The sequence below is a fragment of the Atractosteus spatula genome, chromosome 12 (genome assembly GCF_055471065.1).
Source record: "Atractosteus spatula isolate fAtrSpa1 chromosome 12, fAtrSpa1.hap1, whole genome shotgun sequence".
Classification (NCBI taxonomy): domain Eukaryota; kingdom Metazoa; phylum Chordata; class Actinopteri; order Semionotiformes; family Lepisosteidae; genus Atractosteus; species Atractosteus spatula.
Genome location: NC_142717.1, coordinates 9,214,869 through 9,234,517, shown reverse-complemented (window position 1 = coordinate 9,234,517; position 19,649 = coordinate 9,214,869). Strand labels below are relative to the sequence as shown.

The following is a 19,649-nucleotide window of genomic DNA, read 5'->3' as shown; positions in this document are numbered from 1 at the left end:
ATACTAAAATACACTGTATGTTGAGTAATGTTTCACAGAAATAAAAACATACAAAAAATAGGAAACAAGCTTAAACTTGACTTGGCACTACTGATTACCTGTTACCGTAATCCGTAGTGTAACACCTGCACAGACCCTGTAATGATACAACATCTGTAGGATTCTTTGTCGTACCTTGTTGGAATTTGGAAATTTGCTTCTTTATCAAGTCTGTAAGCCACCTGCAATGCTGTGGATCCTTCGACCTTTTTGACCCCCTTAAGTGAGATGACATCCAGCTGGAACTGGCTGATCAGATCAAAACCTTCAGAAGAAGAAAAAAAGACTTGGCATATCTCTTTATTTCTAAATAAAACCTTATGTACTGTATGGTATTATCCAATATATGGTACTGTACGTCTGTTATCATGTAGCTTGTTACTTCTTTAATATCCCATTCCCATTGACAAATGCTTTCAATATGAAATCTGAGCCAGTTCCAATGAATCAGTCTGACTCAAGCCTAAACAAACCTAGGTATATTGAGAAATACTAATTGTAATAATAAAAATATTGGCTTGTCCAGATATTACTGTAGCTTAAAAACCAAACAACAAAGATTTCAGGATCATATAAATTAACAATAAAATAGCAGATGTTTGAAGCATAAACAAACAGAAGAACATTTGTATGCATGATGCATCATATCCTTAAAGCTGTTTGTTAAAACCTGAAAGAAAAAAATAGAAAAATTAGCCATTTACGTTGAACAAGCCTCCCATTATACTGAAGTATACTTTTTATGATTGGAGTTTTTGGTTTCTTTCTTTAACTGAAATGCATTTGACTGAATTAGATTTAATTCATTCTGCTGCTGCATGAAAAGGGAAAAATATACTAAATTTACAGTGTGTTCATGGGGCAAACAACTCAAATATCCTTTTTAAGGGCACACAATTCAAACTTGCTGAGTCATCTTCATATTTCATGCTTTTCCACTTTGGATGCCTCATGAACCATGTCTTGTTTCCTATTGTAATCTTCTTACATGACTTAAAATTAAATTCTCCATAACTAGCTTTTAATCAATAAAAAATCTCTTTAAAACTATATAGTTCTATAAAATATTAACAGGCTGCTAAAATATTCTCCTCTTCTAGAATAAATTAAAAACATCTGTTTATTGTTAATCTAAATGAATTTTAGTTGTAAATTGCTATGTCAGGGCTATTAAGAATAAGTCTTTCAGGAATTATTGCCTGTAATGTAAAAGACTTGAACTTTAGCCAAGAAATTTTAAACCCTCTGTTATAGAGTTTCATTTACATTTATATATTTGCTTTTGGTTGCAAAGAAAAACATAAACTGAACATAGAGTGCTGTGCTGGATTAAAGCCTTAAACTATTTAAGCACTTTCAATCTTTAATTCACTTTAATTCAGAATTGAGAGCTACACTGAATGCAGAGCCATTGATTTCTTTACTTAAAAAACACACTGCATGATTTTAATTAACTAGCATATGTACTGTTTAATCACACAAACCATGTTATCAATGAAAACAGATAAAAATATTACCCGTTTTTACCTGGAAGGTCATCTTGTCCGACTCTTATCTTTGGACACGAAGTGTCGCCATCTAAGCGGCTAAGATCAACTGCAAAAGAACATGCACCTCATTAATATGAGAAACGTACTCAAGAATTTAGGAAACGTTACAAATGACAGAAAGCCATTTGGCTTATCTAGCTCATTAATTTTCTAGCTGCTAATTGATATGAGGATGTCATCCATATGTTTCCTGAGAAAAGCCAGGACATTAGGTTTGGCTAAAAGGCTGGGTACTGTAGCTTGTTCTAGACTCTCATATGTCATATTAAATGAAAAAGTGCTGGATCTTCTCAGTTTTAAATACACATCCCTGCAGTTTCTATTTCTTCTGCTTCTGCTTCACTGCTAATTCTGATGACATCTAAACAGTAGATTGATTTGGTTATTTGAGCTTGTTTCATCATGTTCATACATGTATATCTGTTGTTTAATTGTTTAGGAAGTTTAAACATGCTTTGTACAGCTTTAAAAATCTGGCAAAAACATTTTCGTTGATGTATTTTATTCATATGTTAGCTACCTTAGTGCCTGTGAGGTTTTATGCTTTTGAAAACTTATTCTCCATTCCACTCAATTTTGAGTCTTTTTGTATCTACAGTACATTTCAATTCACCCAAGGTGTGAAAGTAAATAAGCGAATAAGTGAAATCTTTTAGAAAAACCATGAATGCATTTTTCTTCTTTTAGATTTTAGATCTGGCAATTGTTTTTTTTTATTTGTAATTCATTGCTATCCTGTACTAGAATTGAACAGATTAAAACATCTGTCTTCCAGGGTGTGCATTTATCAAGCAATTTGCCTTTTTCCTGTACTGCTGATCACAGCAGTAATGGAAGACCTATAGCTCTGGAGAAAGGACAGATGTACAGTAGCTCTCATTGATAGCACTGTGGGACTGAAGTGGCCTGCCAAGCCTGTGAAATAGGGAAAAATGAGCCAAAATGATTAACTATTTGTTATAATGACCATATACAGTACGTGTGAAGTAGACTGGTATGTAATCATAGCACTGACTAAGAAGGACATTTATTTTATAGTGGATTTCAAAGGTAAATTCTGTCCAGATTCCTTCTGAATAAAAATCTCGATGGAAATAAAAGACAAACTACTAATGCTGTTTGTAAGTGGTGACCCCTGCTGTCAGGATATGGATTATCTATGATGACACTAGCCAATAACCAGGTATTAGATGTGTAGCATATCTACCTCTAGAGAATTCCCAGTTTGAATCCCTGCAGGGGATTAATATATAATCACCTAAATCAAATCTTTGCAATTGATGCCCAGCTCATGCTTCTCCTTGTGACTTTGTCTCATTGGTGTGGTTAAATGTATTTCTGTACTGAGCGTTCTGTATATGGAGAGATAAGTCCTGTAAAAGGTAATCTGCTGAACAGAAATACACCACATATAAAAACACTGAAAATTCTCTCCTAAAGAACAAAGGGGTATTTTTGTGATTGAAAATAAGTAAAGTTAGTAATAAGGTAAGCAAGTAAAGTAACCAATAAAGTCATACACCAAATTAGGGTCTAAGGTAATTCTGTAAGCATATTTTTTAATTGATTATCAATTGTGAAAATAGGGAGTTGAGTGACTAATTAATTGCCCTTCAGCAAAAATGATAGTATTACTATGAAACACTAAAAGAATGATAAAAAATGATTAAAGAAATATTACTAAAAATGTACCATTTAACAGGCTGATTCACGTGAAATGTACAGTATTGAGAATTTAGTAAATGGTACTGAAAAAACTACCCAATTTTATGGAAAAAAATAAAACAGACTGTTACTTAAATGTACTGTAATTAAATTTCAATAAAACTGATGACAAATTTCACTTTATCCTAAGAGAAATCAGTAAATAGTCCCACACATCAATTCCCAAGCATTTACATTGCTTTCAATATACTGTGCACCATACATGAAGTTAATACTTATTTCAAGAAAAGACCCATATAAGAAAATTGCTAAGTCAACCACAAGATTGTTTTTCTTAGGGGACAACAATACATTAAGTTAAAAGATCTTTACTGTAGAATGACCTAGATTCATCCATGCAGAATTTTGCACAGAAATAAAACAGTTTTTGTGTCTTTCATTTGAAATGTTTTGTGTAGGTTAGGGTTTCAGGAAAAAGCAGATAATAATTTGATGATAGAGGGACTTGAAAGATTAACATACTGTACTTACTGTTATGATTAGTTATCTATCACCATCTCAATCATTCTGTTTGTCTTCAGTCTCTTATTTCTCTCTCACCCCTTTCTGCCCTGTTTACAGTCTCCACCTTTCAGTGCCTGTTCTGTTTAGGCAGTACTTGTGATCACCCAGCTTTTAGCTGAATACTTCAGGAACTCTTCTAATGGATTCCACCAATGCTTTTTTTTTACTCATAGTTTGGTAGTGCAAGATCGCATCACGTTCAATGACCTCTTATCCAAGTCATGATCATGGTCTCCTGGTACCTACTTCGGGAAACATTGGGCGCACCCTGGACAGGATGCCAGTCAATCACAGGGCAGACTGACACAAACACATGCACACTCATTCATTCCAGGGTTTTACAGAAACCAATTAACCTACCAGAATGTCTTTGAACTGTAAGAGGACACTGGAACACCTGGAGGAAACTCACGTGAACACAAGGAGAACATACAAACTCTACGCAGATAGCAGCCCACGAATTAAACCCAGAGCCCCAGCGCTGAGAGGTAGCAATGCTAATATTGGTCATTTATTTTAATGAATTCCACATATTCATCATTCATACTGTATGCCTTTTACAGAGACTTCATTCCAATACAGTAATTCTTCATGTGTTCAGATCCACAGCTCCTGGCAGGTGGTCTTGTGTCACAGCAAGTTTATCTTGATAAACATTTTTAATATGCAGCTTGGGCACCATAACACCAATTTGAATCCAGGTTCAGGAGACATTTGGCACATGATGAATCACTTGATGTCTATGAATCAGTTGCTTTGACGTTTGGAAGTGGAAAGTGCAAGGGAATCATATACTGTATTTTTTTTCGGGTGACTCAGTTTATTTGGTCACTCAGAAGACATTATTATCCCTATAATACTGGAAACAATTTGGTATTACTGGTTTCATGTTATGTGTCTCGCTTGGATACTCAGAAGTAGGTTTGTGAAGGCATTTGAAATCCCAGATCAGACTTCCTAATGAGTTTTTGTGAAATGGGAGATTGTGATGCAATCAAAGTAAAAGATTATTTGTAATTACCTAATTACAGTATAAATTAGAATCTTGGCATACTGTATAAGTAAACCAAAACACTAGCTCTTTTATTATTTATTCAACAACTAGAATTACCTGAACCAGGGAGGCTAATAATAATAAGGATCTCATCCAGCAATTTCTTGAAATAAACCAGAATATCAACTTCAACAATATGTCTGTATCAGGTCATTCAAGTAGTCAAATAAATAATAAAAGAGCATGAATAATAGGAACAGGAATAAAGTCCTTGAGGTGGAATTGCTACATGAAAATCAAAACTAGGGAACAGTCAATTTAAAGGGAAAAGGAATTAAAAAAATCATTTAAGTGATCAATCACATTCTGTTTATAAACCTATTTATACACCATGCAATTTTGTATACACCATGCAATATTAGGTTAAAATGTAATGAATTATACAGAGTAAAATTAATGATTGGGCCAACTTATTTCAGTTTTAATTTAACTAAACATCAGGGACACCACTAACTGTAATGCATGCAGTGCCTAACAGTACATTTATCTAAAAGGGAAATTTAAGAGCTCTACTATAAATTAAGTTGATCTTGTTCCATTTCTTTAGAGAGACTATTCCTGAAAATTGAATGTAAGAAAAGAAAGGCTTGGAACTTTTTGTCTATAGGTTTTCAGTTTTACTATCACTTTCAGTAAAAAAAAAAACAAGCTCAAATGTCAAGCACAGGGTATAACTTGTTAAAAGACCTGTTTCAAGAGTAACTAAAAACCTTTCATACACAGCCAATTAACTCAGCAAGGATAATATGGAAGGTTGGGGAAAATAACAATAAGAATGGTTGTAGAGCCAACTAACTGAGCCAGCCAATTAAAAAAATGAGATAATGGTTAGTGCAAAATAACAAGTACTGTATGCAGCCTACTGAGTCAGTGTAATGCTGCATATTGAAATGGAGAAAGCCAAGATGTTTTATTCATGTCTACATGCCATTCTAACAATATTCACAAAGAAGAAAGCATATCTAAGCTCATTGTGCCAGAAAAAAAAAACATGTGCCAGAATAGTTTCTCAGTAACAACAAACAATAACATCACCAGGTATACAAATAGTATTGCCTATTTAGTCATATTTTAGACCAGAAATTTCTAACCCTGGTCCTGGAGAGCCCCAGTTTAGTGTAGGTCACCTGTTTCTAAATTGGGAACATCTATAAGATATTGATGTAACCGGGTTATTGATGTGGCCAAGTAATGTGTGAAAATAAGATTAAAATTGCAGCTTTTGAGTGCTTAAGGGCATGCAAGTACCAGTCCCAAATTATCTTTAACATAATTTGACAAATCACATTCTTACGTGTGATTTACAGAACAAATTCTGAAGTATGTCATAGTTTGGAACATGAAATTCTACCAGGTTTTTAGAATTTAGTGATATAGGTTTTACTTACGACAAATAGCAGGTGTCCATAGTACTGAAAGGAGAGCGATATAAGCTGAAGTGTGTCGGTGACTCCAAAGATGTTTTCTAAAGAGAAAAAAAATATATAAAATTGCAGCATTGCAACAGCAATAGTACACAATATAATTATTCTTAGAGGGACATTAATAAATAATTAATAAAAACAATTCTAAACTAGTATCGGTAATATTCACAAATTAATGATGTTTCATTCATTTAACTGCATTAACATAGTAAACTAATACTAAAAATAACTTGTTATACCCATAATTCCAGTTGTAATGTTCATCTTTAGCAGGTTCAAAATAAAGCATTTATATTTTAACACAAGCCTTGTATTTTAAGACCCTATAGGTAAATGAGTTTAAAGGTATTGTAATGAATACACCCTGCGCATAACAGGGATCTTGGCCACCTAGGATAAGGAAGGTCTTCTTTAGCTCAGCCGGCAAGACCCCTGTTGAGCAATGGCTCAACCCGGGTTTGCGCCCATGCGGTAAAGAACGCGCTGGGGTGGGGAACGGCGAGGGCACAAGCCCTAGAACCATTACAGTATTAATGGAGAATATTGAAAATAAAGCAAAACATCTGACATGAAGTTTAAGAACTTTTTTTCTGGTAGGTTTCTCAACAGACTTTATTGACGTAAGGAGTAAAGGTACTGTAGGAGGATGTCAGATGTGCAGTACTGTCGGTGATTGATCTTACAGCATTACATACTGTATAGTCCTTCTTAGCCACTCAGCCTCCATTAAAACAATGGAAAGATGACTCTGATCACATTAACACAAATATTCTATGCCTCTTCTTTTGTTTATTTTGTGTTGGGACAGATGGTTCAGATAAAGATGTCAGACATCTGAACAACATTCTTCTGAAAACTGTTGGAAATAACCTGCTACGATCAGTCACCTGACCAGTTGGTGTAAAACAATTGGTTTAGAGGCATTTTTAAAGGCAAATCCAGGAAGTAGAGACTTTCAGTTAGTCATTACATGCTGTTTAGGGTGACAGCACATCCTCTGCAGAGAAGGGAGAAGGGAGAAGGGATTGTGTGACTGTATTTTGAGTAGTGACAGATTGTTTGCACTGGGAGTTTTGAAAAAATATTTTTTTTTTAGGTTGCAGAGACTTTGTTTGGAAGCCTGTAAGCAGCTTAGCTGCCCTATTACTTTAGAGAGGGATTTTAAAAAGAACCTTTGGGTTTTGTCTATGTTTTTATTTTGTTTTTTAGTTTTGTTTGTTGTTCTTCACACTGTTAGATAAAGGGTACTTTTACCTTTTGGCTTTGTAAGAGTGTCTGTTTACCTAGGATCAACCTATTGATCTTGCTGCTATGGTACACATCCACCCAGGTGTGTCACAAACTCTAATGCTATTTATGCACCTTAGTATGTTCTGATAATTTTCATAAGATCTTAAGATCTGCTAGTGCACTGCTTATGAAACTCCCTGAGAGTTGAGTTGATCTCCACAGTCTAGCTCTTTAGACTGACATGTAGATCTTCTTATATTAATCATTCTAAAAATCAAACTAAGCACCGAAGCAAAACTCAATAATTTAGAAATATGTATAAGTATTTTTAAATGTTGGGGGGGAGTTTGGGGTAAGAAAAACAAATTAAAAATTGACTGCCTACAAAACAATACTTTGGATGCTGAGTTTCTAATATGTATCAAAACTGTTTAGGCTATTTAAACAATAAGCCTCAGCAATAACAAGCAATCCATCTCCTGTTCTATGATTTGCTACCATGATAACAAACTTGTATTAGTATAATATGTCTAGTAAATGACAATAGGGAATTGTCTAGAATTAAGAAGCATATCAGGGTTTACATCATTCTAACAAACAAAAATGTGGGTATTGTACAGTATTGATAAACGATAATACAGGAATTTGTTCAAAACATGCATCCACTGAAACTCAAGTGTTTTCAATAGAAAGAAAAGTAATAATTGAATGACTGCTAATAATTGAATGTTATTCTATTAGAATGAGATCTGGTGGCAATGTTACTCTTTGTTGATTTAGTTTGTTTGGAGATGGTAAAGAATCCGTATTGAGTAGCATCACCAAAATCATTTTCTAGTACTTCAGCTGCCTTCATGCACTCTGTGTTGTATACAGCTGATGCAAGCAATGTGCTGCCCACCCCCTCACCTCAATAATGTGAATTTCATCTATCATCAGACTTATGAGGCCAGTAGCAGACATTGTTTGGGTGGGAAGGCTCAAAGAATGACTAATAAGTTACTCAGCAGTCTTCTCCCTAAGGATGCAAAAGCCACAAACAAATCAGGCTTTAGCTCTGTGTACAAAGCAATGTAATACAATCCTATCTATCTAAAGTAACACATTACAATGTATCATCAATTTGTATGTAGAGCAATTAGATACATTGTGTTCTGTATTCAAAATATTTAGTGTACTTAAACCTACATTGTTTCCCTTGGGTATTGAAATATGTGTACCGAGAGCCTAAGGTGTTTCACCAGGAGATCAAGATTTTTTTTTCTACACACATTTCAAACTGCAGGTGGAACACAGTTTAATTAAGCCAATAAGAAACCGGTAAGGGGACTGCATAATTCATGCTGGAACAAAAATGCTCTTCTGTGCAAATCAAGATGACAAAGTGACTCGTTGTTGAAAAAGAAGCCTTGGAAAATATTTCTTAGAGATCGAATATTGAATAACAGAACAACCGTAAAGGATCTGATCATATACAACTGTAGTCATGTAAATCATCTGGTTGCTTTTGGTATGGTCCACATCTGGGAGAAGTTGCCTAGAGAATGAGATGCTCTACTTTGCATAACAGTAGAAAGTCCAGAGACACTTGGAAAATGGGTCTATGAGGGACAGGCCACAACCTGGAAAACAAAGGGTCAGCCTACTGTCTCAGGACTGTCATGTTCAACAGTGTAATCAGGTTACAGTGGCTACAGCACATTCCAGGAAAAATTACCTACAGATCAGAAACATGACTGCAGCTCACTGCTTGAAAATGATGTGCGTTCTCCACAAAGATGGTATTCAGTGTAACATGTTGGAAGATTAGAGATGAAATTACTATCTTTTGTTGCAAGAGAACACCTGAGGTCTCAGCTGAGAGAGTGGAGGAGTGCTTGTTTTTTGAATATGATTTTATACTTGACAGGCTTGATAGAAGATTGCATGTGGAAATGTTATAGGGAGCACTTAGTTGACTTTTGCATACCGATGGGATGGTTGAAATGTGATAATGTGGGTCTCCTTTTGTAAAAGCTCTTGTGCAGATATAGGTTAACCAGTCTTTTCAGCAATAACAGTATATTGATAAATTACTTCATCCAGCGGTGTCTTTGTTTCTTAACACTTCAGTCTGGGAAGGATTTGGATTACAATAGCATAAGTTCAAGGAAACTGGTAGGACCAGTTCACCAGTATCATTAACAGGAGACTGTGATTGGCCTGCCTTCACCAGTATCATCAACAGGAGACAACAGCGATTAGCCAGCCTTCATCTGCTGCTGCAGGAAGAGTGTCAGATCTCCGAAAGCAGACTATCCAGGGGATGATCAGGTCAAAGCGATGCCAAGATTGCGATCATACTCAGGCAGATCATACCCAATTTGATTTCATAATAAAATATGACCTTTGTCATCATTTTCTGTGTCATTTTTTAATTTTATATTTAAAATATTTAATTAAATCTATTAAAACATTTTTTGTCACCCCTTATTTGATTGCCGCCAGTGAAAGTTATTTCCTTCATTTCTTTTACTTTATACCATTGTAGATATTTGTTATAATTCTAATGATACTATCTTTACCATCCTAACTGAATAGCTTTATCCAAGTTGTCCTCCCCCTTCTTTCTCGCCTGTGGAGTTCTGAAACGGCTATTCTTAGTCTCAGTGTAATTCAGTAGCAGAGAAAAATGTGAATGTGGGACTGCACTCTAAAGTACGTCAACGGATTAAATGCATTCCTTTATATTTAAAAGTTTTGGAGCGTTTAAAATTTCCTTGTCTAAAGAGTCATGTAAGATATCCTTATTACAATATTATAGAGGTGCAAATGGCTATTGTCAGACACTGTGAGGGTATAAGAAGTCTTCATGTCCAGTACATAAAAATGTAATTAACAAAGTTTAATAAGCTTCTAAGACATTACCTTTTTAAGGAGCTCTATAAACATTAATATGTGAATAATCTATGTATTATTCATAATATTAAACCATTCTCACTCTCACTGTGATGCGTGGCAACCATAGGATAATGAGATCTGAATATTATAGAACATGAACATTACAGTTAAATTCTTTGCAAGTATTTTTTGTTATTGCTAGAATAAGAAATATGCCTTTTAATCTATTTTCAAATGCTAGGAATGTTGCTGATTTGCGCTTATACTTGATTTACCTTTCCTGGTTGATTATTTGTTTAGAAAATGTAAACAAGTAGATTTATGATCATTTATGACGATTTATGGTTTATGATGAACACTGATGTAAAGTGCTAACCAAAGACCTTGTAGAAAATAAATAACTGAACTTAATCTGAGCCATTATGAAGTGTTCCCATCAAAACTGTATATTTTATGATCCGTAAACATAATCCCTCAGACGGTGAATCATTTTTTCATCTGGTGTTTTGTCAATCAACACCATCCATGAAAACAATAAATTAAAAAATGCACTGCTAATTTAAGTTTTGCATATTTCTAGTATCTAAAATTATAGTGGTGCAGTCCAAATTGCTTACTTAGTTTGAGTGCAAGTATGAAGTATGATTCTGGTATACAGATGGCAATATCCCTGCAGGGCATAGGCCAGATTTTTAGACTTAAAGTCTGTGGCATCTGACATGTTCCAGCACTACTGGTTGAAAGTCATCTGTCTTAATAGATCTCCATACAAAAACTTCTTTCTAACAAATTAGAATTGTCAGTCAAAATAATTAATAAGCTTATATACTGTAAGCGGGTAGTTTTATATTAAATGTGTGTACTCTAAACTATCTTGCAAAGGGACTTTGGAAGGTCATCAAATGGCTGGGTGCGTCATAAGTGTCACGACTCCAAACAAAACTGCTGATGAAAATTTAATATTAACTGTGAAGCTATGCAGTCTCTACAAAGCACTTAGCAATGTGGTGAACATGTGATATGTTCTAAAAGCAAAAGCCAACAAGTGATCCTTTTAAAATATATCATTTAACATCCCAGAGGAAGCTTGCAAAATGTTACTCTAAATCTAAAGGCAGTACATGTTTTTAAAACCACTGAGGCAGATTTCTGGCTTGTGTGTGGAAGGGGAGATTACAAAAGAATATCTAAATCTTGGCCTAGGGCCTATCCCATAATCCAAGAGCAGCCAAATGTTTTTTTAGAGCTTAAATGAGAAATATTCATTCAGATTGACAGTAAATTTGAGCTTTAGATTAGGTCTTTCAAAAATAGATTTGAAATCAGCTCCAGTTGCTTGGCAGATAATATATCTAAACTACTGTATACCCATGTTGAGACTAATAGCTAAAATTACATGAAAACATCAAACTTCATTTTATTAGACTATCTCAGTAAATTGATGTAAAACAAAAAACAGCACAATATATTCAATAGTATTATTGATACCATTTTTACTTTGTTAATGTATGCTATTATTGATAGGTCCATTAGCTTCATGAGTTTTATCTGTGAAAGATTCCTGAAAGGTTAAAAAACACAAATTGTTTCCAGGGGATTTCTAATCAGATGTCAACCGACAAGCTAAGTGAAAGTAATTGCTTCTTTGTTTAAAAAGGTTTGAACATCAGTTTTTAAGGAAAGTATGTCTATGATTAAAATATATGAATGCATAATTTATGAATGAAGTGCTAAACTAAACACCTCATGGTAAGCAAATACAGTACATGGTGCCTTTTCATATTTTTTGTCAGTAATTAATGCTTGTTACAAATACAGCACTTATAAGGTATCATAGATATGTTAAAGTTATAAAGCTATCATTAATATATTGCGTAATATTAATTCACTTATTTAGGAACACGAAACTACTGGAAACTACTCTACAATAGCACACATATAACACCCGACAGAAGCACAAAGAATGCAACAGGAAAAGCACAGCACACTGATTTAGTGTAACCAAGAGTATATTATACATTAAAATCTTTAGTGAAGAGATGTGTCTTTTAGAGATGTTTGAAAACGTTGACAGTCACAGAGTCTTTAATGGATTTGGGCAATGAGCTCCACACATCTGGAGCTGCACACTACAAGGCTCCACCCATTCTGTGGAGCTTGTTTTCTTGGGGGGCAGAATAAGAAGAACTGAGTCAGCATATCTCAAATCTTGTATTAGAGTAAAAACTAAAAATTAAAAATACTTTCCACTGTATTATGACTGATAATTCTATTTTATACCAAAAACTTTCAATAATTTTAATTTTTGACTTAATCTTCATGCAAGTTCTGGTACAACCCTGAAGCTCTTGATGTGCAGTTGTTTCAGTCTGAATACCTGCTAAGCAAAACATTGCTCTAGGTTTGTGTTAGGATAGAGATGACTTTGGTGGGTTACTGACCTGCAGATAGACTTTACAATCATGTCGTAATGTTTCAAAGGCCCTTCTGTTTGGTTTCAGTTCATGCACAGACAGATTATGCCAGAAAATTAAAACGATAAAGGTGTCAAATCCATGTTCTGGAGCTATTGATTATCAGGTGATCAGGACCATACATTGCCAAGAAATCCTGATTACAAATGAAGTTCTGCTTTCACTGTAGTATGTACCTGCTAAAATATACAAGATGCAATAACTGTATATATACTCTATTTATAATATATTCTTTGTAACTAATATTTAAGAAAAAAAATACCTGTACATATCAAAGTAAAGGAAAGGTATACAGGTGTTAGAAGCCTCTGTATAACCTAAACATTTGGTTAAATTAAGAGAATTGTCTGCAATTTCTTCATCACAGATTTGAATTAATGAAATAGAAAAAATATAGTTTGAATTGATCAGATAAAAACTTTAAATGGCAGAGATTGTATGGGGTGAATGGTGGATCATGAGTTGAATATAAATTAATATCCCAATTGAATTTCAGTGGTTTATTTTAAACTACAGCTGTGGGTTTTGCAGATGACCTCAGGTCTTTCAAGTACATTTGGTTTATACAGATAAGGAATGAATGACCATGAATAATCTCTTCCATGAAGATGCAAACCCCATACATTTAATTTTCCTTAACAAATATAATCTCACAGGGGAATGTACAGTATGAGAACTTGATCCTAAAGTACATTGCAATCTCTCGGCAGCATTCTACATATTCATTTTGCCATCAGTGTGTAACAGCACTAAAGACACATTTTACTACTACTATTACTAGTACTACTACTAAAAATAATAATGAACTTACCTTGGTAAGAAAAATATATGGTATTCCATTTTTAATTCCTGAGGACAGGAGTACACTGATGATGTTAACTGAAAAGAGAAAACTTTCTAAAGCCAAAATATCAGGTGAAATGAACATGGAATATACTGATTCTAAGGAGTGTTCATGGTGATAGAAGGCTAAAAGAACCTGCAAAGGAGATGCAGAAAATGTTTGAGAAGTCTCATTTTTTTTTGCGGCCACCTTTGTTCATTAAATTCTGATTGGCCAAATGTTTTCAAGAAGGTGGGGACTGATTTTTATGACCCTTTCGTGAAAGAAATAGAAGCCTTAGGGCTTTTACTGTATTACATAGTAGAATTTTGTAACAACATCTGTTTGCTATATGTAATTCTGCTAATGAGTAGTTTTACATCAGGGATATCCAGAATAGTTTTAGATTAATTAGAGGGGAAAATAGGACTTTTTCATTCTTATATTGTAGGTACTGACTAGGTTGACCTTTTTTCTTTTTATGAAAAGGTCACTATCATAAAGAAGGCTGTGGTCATTATATTAATATAGCATTGAAATAGCATCTTAACAGTTCAAAGATTCTGAAAAAAAAATCTGGGGAAAAATACTGTATATCTGAAACCATGTATATCCATCATTTGCATACTTTTACTACTAAACACATGATATAATTAAAGAGTTTTACATGTTTTTATAATGTAAAATGCATAATTAATACAAAAGCGTCCCAGGTTCTATATGCTCACTTTATGAAGTAGTTGCTCAGATCCTAATTAAGAACTGTCCTGGAGCGACCTACCTAAATTACCATGATTTAGTCCAGGATTTGTAATAATGAAGGTCCGTAAAACCACTAGTAAGACCTCTAAAGTGCTTCAAAAATGAGTCCAGAGATGCTTTAAGCAGGAAACATTTGAAAGAACAGTCCTACCTTTGAAGAAAATCAAATAGTTGGTAACATTTTTTTGTCTTTATCTGCAGTGATTTCAGTTTTCTTTTTGGCATAAAGGCTGATTAATATTAGATTCAATCTGGGTGATTGACAATATCTGTTCTGAAGTAATTGTTGACATACTGTCTTACAAAATTATCTTTTTTTTTTACTGAATGCTCCTATACATTCTGTCCCATTGCTAAATCATCAACCTAGTTAAGATTTGGCACAGTAATGCTTTTGTTGGGTTTTACATTATTTGGATTTGCAACTACACCTCTGTTCTAGTGATGTGTATACTGTATATGTCAAGCTTTAGTTTCTTATGCCCAAACATTTTGTCCTGTCAGCTGTTACTCTAAACAAGCTTTTAAGGCTCATTTTTAATTAAAGATATTCTTGAATGTTTTATTCCAAGTACAGTATACTCCAAATTAACTTGACATTGAGAATATGGAATGGAAAGAGCTGAAACATTCCACACTTAACAGCCATAAACAGCCACTGCAATTAACAAAGTACTGAAGAAACAAAGCATAGTAAATGAAAATTCCATAATAAAATGTTACCACACATAGAAATTTCATAGATTATTGTATTTAATGGGAAAGAAAAATACTTCTGAAAAAATTAAGATAAAATGCAATATTTCCCAAACAATATGTAGGCAAACAACCTTTTCACATGAAGTCTCAGTCTCTAATATGGGGTCATTAAAAACTTCTGTTCATAACAACAAATGTTTCGACATGTTTTGTTATCACATTTGAAATAATATACCTAAATCAATTTATGTAAGACTCTGCTATTGTGTAGTTTGCAGTACCTATAATTTAAAACCACACATTTTCCTGTAAAACATCTGTTATAGTTGAGGTGAGATGTGTGTGCTGGGGGGGGGTGATGGTCTACCTGCTACAGTTATGGGCCACTGTAACACCTTATCAGCAGGGAGACCCTGCTGCCTCACCTCTCCCATTTCACTCATCACACATCTGCAGCTTCTTGTAATGTCAGCATAGACAACAGAGCACACCCTACCCTGAGCTGCAACAGTTGTTAAATAGAAATAATGGAAAAGCCACATGTTTTGAGTCTGATGTCAGTATTTCAATCATGGTAACAGGAAACAATAACAGCTTCTGATATTAAACAAATGGGGCACTTAAATGATGGCTGAGATGCCTAAATGGAGAAATCTCATCCTAAATCCCTTTATGTACATAAGATCTGGAATCTGGGATTTGGAACTGCTTGATGAACTGCACTACACAAATGCAATTGACTAAAAATATATATAATACACATGTTCTTTAGAAAAGATATGTCTATGGTATATATCATAACTCCAGTTAAAATGTATTTATTTTAGCTAAATATATTGTGTGTACTGTGTGCAGTGAGTTTAATGCAGTCACCCAGGTGGTAAAATCTAACAAATTGTTATTAATGAATTATTATTTTAACATAATGCACCAAATGTTCATAAATATGCTTAGTTGTCTAGGTGCTTTATAGCCAGATTGAAATCAATTGTTTTTTCTAACTTGACATCTACTTCTGAGATCGCCACTCTTAGTGGTTTAGATCTTTGTGTACATTAGCCGATTTCAAATTCACAACGTCTTGGTTCTAGATATGATAAAACAAGATTATTGTCTCCATATGTCAGGTTATGCAACAGAAAATATTAAGAGTAAGTGTTTATTTTAGCCTTTTCATTAGCACTTCAAAGGAAGCATCTTCTGAAACCCCTTTTATCATAAATAACAAATCTTTAAGTGAAAGTCTCTAGATATTTTCCTCATTAGTCTTTCCATTCCATCTGAATCATTGTTAATACACAGTGCATGGCTCATATTTTTCTTCATTAAAGGAACGAAATACAATTTGCTGGAAAAGGCCAAATAATGTTTATTTTTTAAACGAGAATAAACATTTTTCTGTAGTTTTATCTGTAAATTGATCTACTGCTGAAAATCTCCATAACAACCTAATGTTGAATCATTACAAGATCTGGGCTTCAGGAATGCTGAAGAAGGTACTTGTACTTTGATAAAAGAATGCTCTAGAGAGCGGGTTGCTAAATTGCTGACACAATGGAGGCAGTGTTACAGACTGCAGTGCTTTCTCAGCTAATTGGTAAGGTCACGCCTTGCATGACACTTATAGATTTTAACAAACAGTACTGTAAAAATGTTACATTTTGGTCTTTTTTTATAACATTATAAAGTGCCCATGGTTTAACTAAATGTAATAAATGTAAGTTGGTAAACAAGAGCATGTGATTTCCAAATCAGACCTCCTGACTTTTAAACTTGTGACCTACCATTTTGAATATACTTGTGTACTGTAGCTACTGTACTTCTAAATTAGTGACTATGAATTAGTTGGACTCCGGGTGTAACAATGTCTTATATTTTATACTGAAACAAAAAAATGTGGTCAGACCTGATTACACTTTAATACAGACTTGTAAAACAATTTAAAAAATGTTCTTGTCGATACATAATAGAAGTTCTCTGTGTTCAATTTTCAACACATCTAAGGTTTAAATATCTAGATAATTAAGTGGTTTAATTAAGTGCAATGTAACATGCAAATCACTACACCATGAATATTGGAGTACCTTCATTCAGAAGAAAGTTATTGGTTTTTTTGTGGATTAGCTTGTTCTCACTTTTCAGACCGTATTCTTCAGCAGACAGACAATAACTAAGTTATATAATAAACAAAGTTTTAAATCTGGCTGCTTGTGTCGGTAAACCCTATAATCAGTTGAGATAAAAAAATATTCTGTAGCATAATTAAAATAATTGTCGAAAACGTGAATTTCTCTTATACACTTTCTCTTATTCACAAAAGTGAATCTATGAATATTAAATTGGATTTTTACAGAAATATTTGCTTACGCAGTACTGTATATGTTTGATACTTTGGTGCATGAAGCTTATACTTTCTAAGAACACAAGAAGATAGACAGAAGAAGATACAAGAAGATACTGTAAATTTAAAGCACTTTAAAGCCTTGGCAGACATTCAGAGAACAAGCAGTTTCAAAACCAGTCAAGGTATGAAACATGTTCACCCTGTTAGATGTATGGAGAACGTTAATCATTCTTATTTACTTTCATTTTTAGAGCTGAAAAACAATTTGCTTATTACACTGAAATTAAATATACAGTAAGTAGGGAGACTTGCTCAAGGCAAAGTAATGTATGCAATACACATCAACATACCATATTACTTAGAAACTTAGAAACTGTTCAACTTAGAAATTGTTCAACATACTGTAGCAATGTAATAGTTCACAGACATACAGAGAAATTGTCCATTTTCAATGTACAGTAACAAAAGCCTCATAGTTGCCCAGATCTCCATGTTCACCTTATTTATTTGGCCTATTAGCAATATTTCTCAATGGGCTGGCTATTAGTTTTAGCCCTTATCTGTTTAGTTACACCTGTTGATTTTTATAAGTATTCTACAATTCCACTACATTTCTTTATTGTTTAATTAATGATTGTCCTCCATTGCTTCTTGATTTAAAAGAATGCAGAAAACCCCAAGTGAAAGAAAAATAAGTACAAATCTAAGAAGAGTTTACATGACATGATATCTCTCTGTGAAAGTCAAAATAGAACAGGGATTCATGAATGTGAAATGAATGAAATGTCCACAAAGAAAGAAAAATCATACCACAGATTGTTGATTTAAGGAGATAAGCTGATAATATCTCTCATAACTGAGATAAAAATCTCCCTTTAAACTTCAGGTTGTCAGGGCTTTTAGAAATTAAGTCCATAGCTGAAACACTGTCTCGGAGACACATAGGGAAATACAACATCTTGATAAAACATAATTGCTTAGCTTTAAAGTTACTCAGTTGTTCTATAATTTCACACCTGGTAGTACATTTTGTGTCTGTTTGTGAGTTTGGTCCATGATGACTCCATGTTTTTGCAGATGTTGTAATTCCAGGTTTCAGGCTTCTGCTGAATGACACTCCTATTGCACAATTACAATTTGTAAGTGGCTTTATGACGTCAAGCACTCTCCAGGGTTGCTGTTCAATGGTTGTCCTTGCTTTTCCCATAGATAAAATATACAGTAGTAGGTCTAGTGACTTGACATCACATGTCCAATGTCATTTGCATAGCCAGTGAGATCTTAGATTTTCAATCAATCAATGTAATGTTTCATTACTATTAACAGTTCATTTAAGCAGAAATACATTGTTAGTGACAAAAAGGTAATAATAATTACAGGCATTAATTTATATATCACATTATAATAATACTTCAAAAGAATGTTAGGTGTTTTCAGAGCAATAAAACAATATGGATGTCAGAAAAAGACACTGAAAATGTACATGTGGCTAATGACTTTCTTATTCAGTTTGCCAGAGAGAAAGCCTTCATTAATCTAGATTTTTCAAACCTGAAGATAAGAGTAAGGAAAATGGATGAGAGAATCATTTGGCAAGATGTCCAGGTCCTGAGACAACAATCATCACCACCATGCTTGACAGCTGAGATGTGGTTCTTTAGCCTTTAGCAACATAGTCTTTCTTAAAAGAGGCAGAAGAGTTCTATCCAGAGAACATTGTTCCAGAAGCTTTATAGATCATCTACAGTATACTGTATGTTCTTTGGTGAACCTCAGATGGGCAGGACTGTTGTTTTTATAAAGCAGTGGTTTTCTCAGTGCCAACGTTTCATTAATACCACTCGTTTTGTCATCTTCTTATTTGAGCCATAAACAGTCACCCTATTGCATATTTACATACCAGCTATCATGGTAAAACTTTGAAATTTCCATATTTATTTTTGGGTTTCACAGGCTTTTTCCTGAAACTCTATGCAATGAAAACTATGAAAGTTAAAGCACGATATGTTATTTTAAAGTTGTATTAGTAAGCCCTCATTTAGATTAAGACATGCACATTTGGGCATAACAAAATATGTACATACTGTATAAAGTATTGCTATTCTGGAATCAGTCCAGAGATAATCACCAAGATACAGCAA

The 19,649-nt window shown here is 33.9% G+C and overlaps 1 protein-coding gene across 1 annotated transcript in view; it reads right to left on the bottom strand.

Moving 5' to 3' along the window:
- The window catches only part of col9a1c (collagen, type IX, alpha 1c), a 42,843-nt gene extending 29,123 nt beyond the window's left edge, over positions 1 to 13,720 (bottom strand). Inside the window, exons 1-4 of the mRNA XM_088929666.1 lie at positions 13,692 to 13,720; positions 6,261 to 6,337; positions 1,567 to 1,635; positions 175 to 304 (exon numbers count right to left, since the gene is read on the bottom strand). Of these exons, the coding sequence (XP_088785792.1) occupies positions 175 to 304; positions 1,567 to 1,635; positions 6,261 to 6,337; positions 13,692 to 13,720 (305 nt within the window). The remainder of the gene's footprint in view (positions 1 to 174; positions 305 to 1,566; positions 1,636 to 6,260; positions 6,338 to 13,691) is intronic.
- Positions 13,721 to 19,649: the final 5,929 nt, after the last annotated feature.